General features: G+C 49.5%; 1 protein-coding gene across 1 annotated transcript in view; it reads right to left on the bottom strand.

The window, feature by feature from the left end:
• Nucleotides 1-3012: 3012 nt before the first annotated feature.
• Nucleotides 3013-9573, bottom strand: part of LOC115114042 (collagen alpha-1(XI) chain-like) — a 193322-nt gene continuing 186761 nt past the window's right edge. The window contains exons 58-66 of the mRNA XM_065013638.1: nt 9446-9553; nt 9207-9260; nt 8935-8970; nt 8776-8829; nt 7926-8196; nt 6645-6757; nt 5962-6030; nt 5203-5436; nt 3013-3821 (exon numbers count right to left, since the gene is read on the bottom strand). Coding sequence (XP_064869710.1) covers nt 3675-3821; nt 5203-5436; nt 5962-6030; nt 6645-6757; nt 7926-8196; nt 8776-8829; nt 8935-8970; nt 9207-9260; nt 9446-9553 — 1086 coding nt within the window. The 3' untranslated portion in view covers nt 3013-3674. The remainder of the gene's footprint in view (nt 3822-5202; nt 5437-5961; nt 6031-6644; nt 6758-7925; nt 8197-8775; nt 8830-8934; nt 8971-9206; nt 9261-9445; nt 9554-9573) is intronic.

Raw genomic sequence — 9573 nt, 5'->3', positions numbered from 1 at the left:
AAAAGCACATGAAAACACTTCCTCATTACTGTTACAGGAAAACACTTCCTCATTACTGTTACAGAAACGGTCTAATTTATTTGGCGTCATTCACAAACTGTTAGGAAATAGACGAGAAGTTAGAATTCCACCAGCCCAAATATATTAACTCAATTGTACAAATCAAGGTATATACAGGGTTTCTTATCGATCCTACAGCATCTCAACATTAATGTACATAGAGCGATTGAGGTATACCATTCTGTGGGATGAAAATCTATCTGGCATAGGAAGCTTGTCGAGTGCAATATGTAAAACTGGCTTTGTGGACATTTTCACATTACTCATTTTTAAATGACTCTGCAATCTTACATTTCCTGATTTAGTGGGCACAAATAATCAAAACCAGGAAGTAAATAGTTGAAAACAATAACACAAGTCAGTTATAATACACAATGGTTTAAGGTGGTTGTAGTCCAGTTTAGGGTTTAGTAACCCTTACTGTACATAACCCTTACTGTATATAGGCCTACTATGTACATAATCTTTTACTGTAGACTATAGTCTTGGAAGGGGAGAATAATGTTGTAAGTGCTTTATAATGGTCAATATTTACAAAGGAGATTCTTCATAATTATTTGTATTGCTGATATTACACTGTATCCCAAACACAACAACCTAGTATTACTTACCCATTCGTTTCTCAACAGATATTTAACACAAACAAATATATTTATTGCAAATTTATTTTCTATATAGTTTAAAACCAACATTTATTAAAACATTAATATTAAGAGCTTTGGTACACATGCAAGTTTCTTTTTTTGAAGAGTGGATTCAGAAAGAGAACAGTATTGTACAAAATAAAAATAATAATAATTACAGTTTTTTGCAAAATTCACTTTTTTTTTGTAGCACCTTTGGTGTTCTGTGTTCCGCACAAAAGCACCTCTGTGGTTGTATCTGGAGCAACACTGGAGACAGGGACGCTGGGCTAGGGGAGGGACGAGGAGACTGGAGCTACCAGACAGGGAGGCTGGGCTGGGGGAGGGACGAGGAGACTGGAGCTACCAGACAGGGAGGCTGGGCTGGGGGAGGGACGAGGAGACTGGAGCTACCAGACAGGGAGGCTGGGCTGGGGGAGGGACGAGGAGACTGGAGCTACCAGACAGGAGGCTGGGCTGGGGAGGGACGAGGAGACTGGAGCTACCAGACAGGGAGGCTGGGCTAGGGGAGGGACGAGGAGACTGGAGCTACCAGACAGGGAGGCTGGGCTAGGGGAGGGACGAGGAGACTGGAGCTACCAGACAGGGAGGCTGGGCTAGGGGAGGGACGAGGAGACTGGAGCTACCAGACAGGGAGGCTGGGCTGGGGAGGGACGAGGAGACTGGAGCTACCAGACAGGGAGGCTGGGCTGGGGGAGGGACGAGGAGACTGGAGCTACCAGACAGGGAGGCTGGGCTGGGGGAGGGATGAGGAGACTGGAGCTACCAGACAGGGAGGCTGGGCTGGGGGAGGGACGAGGAGACTGGAGCTACCAGACAGGGAGGCTGGGCTGGGGAGGGACGAGGAGACTGGAGCTACCAGACAGGGAGGCTGGGCTGGGGGAGGGACGAGGAGACTGGAGCTACCAGACAGGGAGGCTGGGCTGGGGGAGGGACGAGGAGACTGGAGCTACCAGACAGGAGGCTGGGCTGGGGGAGGGACGAGGAGAGACTGGAGCAGGGAGGCTGGGCTGGGGAGGGACGAGGAGACTGGAGCTACCAGACAGGAGGGGGCTGGGGGAGGGACGAGGAGACTGGAGCTACCAGACAGGGAGGCTGGGCTGGGGGAGGGACGAGGAGACTGGAGCTACCAGACAGGGAGGCTGGGCTGGGGAGGACGAGGAGACTGGAGCTACCAGACAGGGAGGCTGGGCTGGGGAGGGACGAGGAGACTGGAGCTACCAGACAGGGAGGCTGGGCTGGGGGAGGGACGAGGAGACTGGAGCTACCAGACAGGGAGGCTGGGCTGGGGAGGGACGAGGAGACTGGAGCTACCAGACAGGGAGGCTGGGCTGGGGGAGGACGAGGAGACTGGAGCTACCAGACAGGGAGGCTGGGCTGGGGGAGGGACGAGGAGACTGGAGCTACCAGACAGGAGGCTGGGCTGGGGAGGGACGAGGAGACTGGAGCTACCAGACAGGGAGGCTGGGCTGGGGGAGGGACGAGGAGACTGGAGCTACCAGACAGGGAGGCTGGGCTGGGGAGGGACGAGGAGACTGGAGCTACCAGACAGGGAGGCTGGGCTGGGGGAGGGACGAGGAGACTGGAGCTACCAGACAGGGAGGCTGGGCTGGGGAGGGGTGAGGAGACTGGAGCTACCAGACAGGGAGGCTGGGCTGGGGAGGGATGAGGAGACTGGAGCTACCAGACAGGGAGGCTGGGCTGGGGGAGGGACGAGGAGACTGGAGCTACCAGACAGGGAGGCTGGGCTGGGGAGGGGACGAGGAGACTGGAGCTACCAGACAGGGAGGCTGGGCTGGGGGAGGGACGAGGAGACTGGAGCTACCAGACAGGGAGGCTGGGCTGGGGAGGGACGAGGAGACTGGAGCTACCAGACAGGGAGGCTGGGCTGGGGGAGGGACGAGGAGACTGGAGCTACCAGACAGGGAGGCTGGGCTGGGGGAGGGACGAGGAGACTGGAGCTACCAGACAGGAGGCTGGGCTGGGGGAGGGACGAGGAGACTGGAGCTACCAGACAGGGAGGCTGGGCTGGGGGAGGACGAGGAGACTGGAGCTACCAGACAGGGAGGCTGGGCTGGGGGAGGGACGAGGAGACTGGAGCTACCAGACAGGGAAGCTGGGGGAGGGACGAGGAGACTGGAGCTACCAGACAGGGAGGCTGGGCTGGGGAGGGATGAGGAGACTGGAGCTACCAGACAGGGAGGCTGGGCTGGGGAGGGACGAGGAGACTGGAGCTACCAGACAGGGAGGCTGGGCTGGGGGAGGGACGAGGAGACTGGAGCTACCCAGGGACAGGGAGGCTGGGCAGGGAGGGGGGAGGGACGAGGAGACTGGAGCTACCAGACAGGGAAGCTGGGGGAGGGACGAGGAGACTGGAGCTACCAGACAGGGAGGCTGGGGGAGGGACGAGGGGACTGGAGCTACCAGACAGGAGGCTGGGCTGGGGGAGGGACAAGGGACGAGACAGGGTAGGAAGAGTGGTTGGAGGGAAAAGGGGAAAGGACGAGGGGTGAGATGAGGGGTGGAAAGGGGGCTTGGGTGGGGTGAGTGGATCCTCCCTCTAATCAAGGTAAAGGGTGAGGAGAGGGGAGACGAGGGGGAGAAAAGGAGGTTTTGAGGGTTGGGGCGAGTGGGTCCTCCTCTCTGTTTGCTGAAAGTGTGCCACTGTCCGCCCACGGCATCAAACGTCCTTTATTCCTGATGTCACTTCCTCTCGTTACAAGTTAAAGTCATTATGTGATTGGCCCTACAAGGGCGAGGAGTCTTCCCCTGGGACAATGCTTCTATGACAGGGCAGAGGGGGGTCATGTTGTGCTATAGGGGTAGGGAAGAGGAGGGGGGCATGTTATGCTATAGGGGGTAGGGAAGAGGAGGGAGGGGCATGTTGTGCTATAGGGGTAGGGAAGAGGAGGAGGGGGGGTGTTGTTCTATAGGGGGTAGGGCAGAGGGGGTTCAGGGGATGGTCAGGTCCTAGCCCATGAAGCAGACGGGGCCCACCTCGAACCCGAACCGCTGGCTGGGGTCGCCAAAGTCATTAAACATGACGTCGAGGATGGGCACTTGGTCGACGCGAGGAGTGTTGATCTCCATCACCGTCTTGGAGTAGCCCGACTTCAGCTGGAGAGGGGAGGGAGAGAGGGAGAGGGGAGGGAGAGAGGGAGAGGGGAGGGAGAGGAGAGGGGAGAGGGGAGAGGGAGAGGGGAGGGAGAGAGGGAGAGGGGAGGGAGAGAGGGAGAGGGATGGAGTGGAGGAGGAAGGGAAGCAAGGAGTTATTGTGGTGTCAAATTCAGATGCTAAGATCAATCAATATCTACCAGTAACTACCATATGATGACCAATTAGCAATCTCTAATGGAACCAATTGAATCTCTAATGGAACCAATGGAATCTCCAATGGAACCAATGGAACCTCTAATGAAACCAATGGAATCTGTGTTGGCACTAACATAATCTATAATAGCACTAATGGAATCTCTAATGGAACCAATGGAATCTCTAATGGAACCAATGGAATCTCTAATGGAACCAATAGGATCTCTAATGGGACAAATGGAATCTCTAATGGAACCAATAGGATCTCCAATGGGACATATGGATTCTCTAATGGAACCAATAGGATCTCCAATGGAACAAATGGAATCTTCAATGGAACCAATGGAATCTCAATGGAACCAATGGAATCTCTAATGGAACTAATGGAATCTCCAATGGAACCAATAGGATCTCCAATGGAACCAATGGAATCTTCAATGGAACCAATGGAATCGGTGTTGGCACTAATGGAATCTATAATGACACTACTGTAATCTATAATGGCACTAATTGAATCTCTAATGGAACCAATGGAATCTCTAATGGAACCAATATGATCTCCAATGGAACAAATGGAATCTCTAATGGAACCAATAGGATCTCCAATGGGACAAATGGCATCTCTAATGGAACCAATAGGATCTCCAATGGGACATATGGAATCTCTAATGGAACCAATAGGGTCTCCAATGGGACACATGGAATCTCTAATGGAACCAATAGGATCTCCAATGGGACAAATGGCATCTCTAATGGAACCAATAGGATCTCCAATGGGACAAATGGAATCTCTAATGGAACCAATAGGGTCTCCAATGGGACACATGGAATCTCTAATGGAACCAATAGGATCTCCAATGGGACAAATGGAATATAATGGAACCAATAGGACCTCCAATGGGACAAATGGAATCTCCAATGGAACCAATAGGGTCTCCAATGGGACAAATGGAATCTCTAATGAAACCAATAGGATCTCCAATGGGACAAATGGAATCTCTAATGGAACCAATAGGATCTCCAATGGGACAAATGGAATCTCTAATGAAACCAATAGGATCTCCAATGGGACAAATGGAATCTCTAATGGAACCAATAGGATCTCCAATTGGACAAATGGAATCTCTAATGGAACTAATGCCAATGGAAGCTCCAAGCTGAAATCTGAGTTTTTAAGACGACATACCGAGCATCCGTCCGACAGGGCCTTGATGAAGGGGTTGTTATCATAGGACATCTCCTCGTCGTTGGAGCCCAGGAAGCGTAGAGCCTTGTCGTAGCCGTCTGCCTTGGCATCGTACCAGGCTACCGACTGGTGGCAGATGTAGGTGAAATTCTGACGGGCTGATGAGCTGAGCAGCTTCAGGAAGGTCATCTGGACCGTCTGGATGGTGTTCTCCTCCATGTCCACATAGTTCAACTGGGAGAAGGAGAGAGAAGGAGAAGGGGGAGAGAGAGAGAGAGAGAGAGAGAGAGAGAGAGAAGGAGAAGGGGGAGAGAGAGAGGAGAGAGAGAGAGAGAGAGAGAGAGAGAGAGAGAGAGAGAGAAAAAGAGAAGGGGGAGAGAGAGAGAGAGAGAGAAGGAGAAGGGGAGAGAGAGAGAGAAGGAGAAGGGGGGGAGAGAGAGAGAGAAAGAGAGAGAGAAGGAGAAGGGGAGAGAGAGAGAGAGAGAGAGAGAGAGAGAGAGAGAAAAGAGAGGGGGGAGAGAGAGAGAGAGAGGAGAGAGAGAGAGAGAAGGAGAAGGGGGGGGGAGAGAGAGAGAAGGAGAGAAGGAGAGAGAGAGAGAGAGAGAGAGAGAGAGAGAGAGAGAGAGAGAGAGAGAGTTATGGAGATGATACATTTAGTCTCACTGTAGGTTATCTTGCCCTGAGTCTGAAATGTCTATCGTACATCTCAATCTTGATCACGTATAACTGCTTCGAGAGGTGGATATTTTCTATACTTACTATTTTTCCACGTTTGAATTCACTGAACCATGATCCTGGAGCCTCTTTTGGCCAGTTAGATATTCTGACCTGTTACACAGAACACAAACAACACCGTGAATGAATGAACAGGTTACCAGGTCACTGTTTTTGGTGCGGCAGGTTCACTGTTGGAGTGGTAGGTAATCTAGTGGTTTTAGAGCGTTGGGCCAGTAGCCACCAAGTTGCTAGATCAAATCCCAGAGCTGACAAGGTAAACATCTGTTGTTCTGCCCATGAACAAGGCAGTTAACCCATTCGGCCGTCGTTGTAAATAAGAATTTGTTCTTAAAACTGACTTGCCTAGTAAAATAAAGGTTAAATAAAATAAAAAAAGGTCTATCGATCTACATCCTAAATAGATCGTAAAACACTGAGTATGAAATTGCTAAAAGGTTCATATTAACTACTGTACACTCTTAGAAAAAAGGTGCTATGTAGAACCTTAAGGGTTTTTGGCTGTCCCTCGGAGAACACTTTGAAGAACCCTTTTCGGCTTCCACGTAGAACCCTTTCTACATAGGGTTCTACATGGAACCCAAAAGGGTTCTCCTATGGGGACAGACAAAGAACCCGTTTGGAACCCTTTTTTCCTAAGAGTGTATCTATAGGCATTACAAACATTTATAGACATTATTTTCCAGAAATGACCCATGGAAACGTACGCCTGCGGACTTCTTGTCAGGGTAGATACAGGTCTCTCCTCCAGCGGTGAAGTTACAGTAGACCTTGAAGGAGTCTCCAGTACAGCCCTGGTTAGGATCGATCCAGTATTCACCTGAACATCACAACACACACAATCATTAACAGGATGTACTGGGGCCCTATGGCAAGGTTATTAAACAATGTCCCTCATGGTACTGCAAAACAGGATTCACTCAGATTGTAATTATATACTCAGATTATAATGATATGCTCAGATTATAATGAGATGCTCAGATTGTAATGAGATGCTCAGATTGTAATGAGATGCTGAGATTATAATGAGTTGCTCAGATTATAATAGTTGCTCAGATTATAATGGGATGCTCAGATTATAATGAGATGCTCAGATTATAATGAGATGCTCAGATTATAATGAGATGCTCAGATTATAATGAGATGCTGAGATTATAATGAGATGCTGAGATTATAATGAGATGCTCAGATTATAATGAGATGCTCAGATTGTAATGAGATGCTCAGATTGAGTTGAAACCAGCATTCACAGTACGTCACCAGGAATCAACATTGTAAATCACTAATCTTTGTGATTTAAAAAAAAATCCTACTTTACTGCAAAGTTTCAGTCACATAAGATCTTTGGCCAAGTCAATGTTGCACTTGTTAATGAATATTTCATATGCAATGTCTATTTGCTGTGTGTGGGGCTCCTCTTAACAGCTGCTCTCTCTCTCATTTCATTGCTAACCAGCTCCTGACGTGGCTGTATGATGATGATGATGATGATGATGTTTCTGTAACTCAGTCTGTTACTGTTTATAACTCTGTGTTTTTACCCAGAAACCAAAGTTCCCTCTGAGGACAATACAGTCTGTTACTGTTTATAACTCTGTGTTTTTACCCAGAAACCAAAGTTCCCTCTGAGGACAATGCAGTCTGTTACTGTTTATAACTCTGTGTTTTTACCCAGAAACCAAAGTTCCCTCTGAGGACAATGCAGTCTGTTACTGTTGATAACTCTGTGTTTTTACCCAGAAACCAAAGTTCCCTCTGAGGACAATACAGTCTGTTACTGTTTATAACTCTGTGTTTTTACCCAGAAACCAAAGTTCCCTCTGAGGACAATACAGTCTGTTACTGTTTATAACTCTGTGTTTTTACCCGGAAACCAAAGTTCCCTCTGAGGACAATACAGTCTGTTACTGTTTATAACTCTGTGTTTTTACCCAGAAACCAAAGTTCCCTCTGAGGACAATGCAGTCTGTTTGATTGATTGAACCCACCGTTAGGGAAGTCAGGCTGGCTGAGGTGCAGGTCGTTACAGGTCCTGGCAGGGTTGTCCTGTGTTCCCATGGGGAACTTCATCCTCTCGATGTCCTGCTTCAAGTTATTCAGGGACCCGAACACGTCCTCCACGTCCGCTGTGGTCTCCATGCCGTAGTCCGCCATGCCTCCCGCCTCGTCGCCCTGCACGCCGTCGTCCTCCGCCTGGCGTCTGTTCTTCCTGCTCGCCTGCTGGATGGGCAGCGGCTGGATGATGTCCCCAGGAGGACCCTGGTTGGAAGAGAGGTTAAAAGTTATAGATGGCGGGGCCCCCCGGGTGGCGCAGCGCCAGCTCTCGCAACCGGCCGCGACCGGGAGGTCCGTGGGGCGACGCACAATTGGCCTAGCGTTGTCCGGGTTAGGGAGGGTTTGGCCGGTAGGGATATCCTTGTCTCATCGCGCACCAGCGACTCCTGTGGCGGGCCGGGCGTAGGGCGCGCCAACAAAGGTTGCCAGGTGCACGGTGTTTCCTCCGACACATTGGTGCGGCTGGCTTCCGGGTTGGATACGAGCTGTGTTAAGAAGCAGTACGGCTGGTTGGGTTGTGTATCGGAGGACGCATGACTTTCAACCTTCGTCTCTCCCGAGCCGTACGGGAGTTGTAGTGATGAGACAAGATAGTAGCTACTAAAACAATTGAATACCACGAAAATTGGGGAGAAAAAGGGGTAAAATGTAAAAATAAAAAAATTAAAATTAAAAGTTATAGATGGCAGGGGTCAGGGAAACATCCAATCAGAGACAGGAAAAAGGTAAACAATCAAAATGGATAATTATGAGATCATCTTAGAGAGAAAAATGTTGACTTACAGGAGCTCCGGGTGGTCCAATCACACCAGTGTCTCCTTTCTGGCCAGCTCCACCCTACAAAACAATACACAGGGCACCACATTACACACGGAAGTTATCACACCAGTCATATATGAGATGTTAGTGTCTTCGGTTAGTCATCTAATGAACGGCACTTACTGACGATCCCTTGGACCCCTTAGAGCCCACAGGTCCCTAGAAAAACAGAGACACAAAGTGAACGATAAGACTAGGAACATGATGAAGTAGTAGACAATGAAGATGTTTTGATATGAGAAGATGTTTAAAGAGAGACACAAAGTGGAACAATAACACTATAACAATAGTGACACTGGGTTAATGAAATTCTACAGACATTTGATAGAAATTTGCTGAATAATAATTTGCTGAAGAGGTCTTCTGACGAGGAGATGATTTCCTGATTAACTTACAGGAATACCAGGAGGTCCGGGAGGACCAAGGGGACCGGCAGGACCACCAACACCCTACAGAGACACAATACAGCAGGAACCAATGAGACGAGGCTTCACAGTAACATCAACCAAATGAGCTAACACTTTATAAATGGTTTATAAGCCGTTTACAGATGATGGTTTAAAGATAGCTTATACGTTAGCAAATAAACTAGTAACTATTAAATAAAGGAGTAGTAAACATATCAGTCACATACAGTGTCTCCTTTGCCTCCACCAGTTCCCTGGGGTCCAGGCAGGCCTCTGTCTCCCTTCTCTCCGAACTCACCAGGCGGCCCAATCAGACCAATCAGACCTGGGTGACCCTGGAGGACAGAGAGTGAGA

Source organism: Oncorhynchus nerka, linkage group LG9b, assembly GCF_034236695.1.
Source record: "Oncorhynchus nerka isolate Pitt River linkage group LG9b, Oner_Uvic_2.0, whole genome shotgun sequence".
In the NCBI taxonomy this organism is placed as follows: Eukaryota; Metazoa; Chordata; class Actinopteri; order Salmoniformes; family Salmonidae; genus Oncorhynchus; species Oncorhynchus nerka.
Note: the sequence above shows the minus strand (reverse complement) of the source record. Positions and strands in the feature narration are given on the sequence as shown.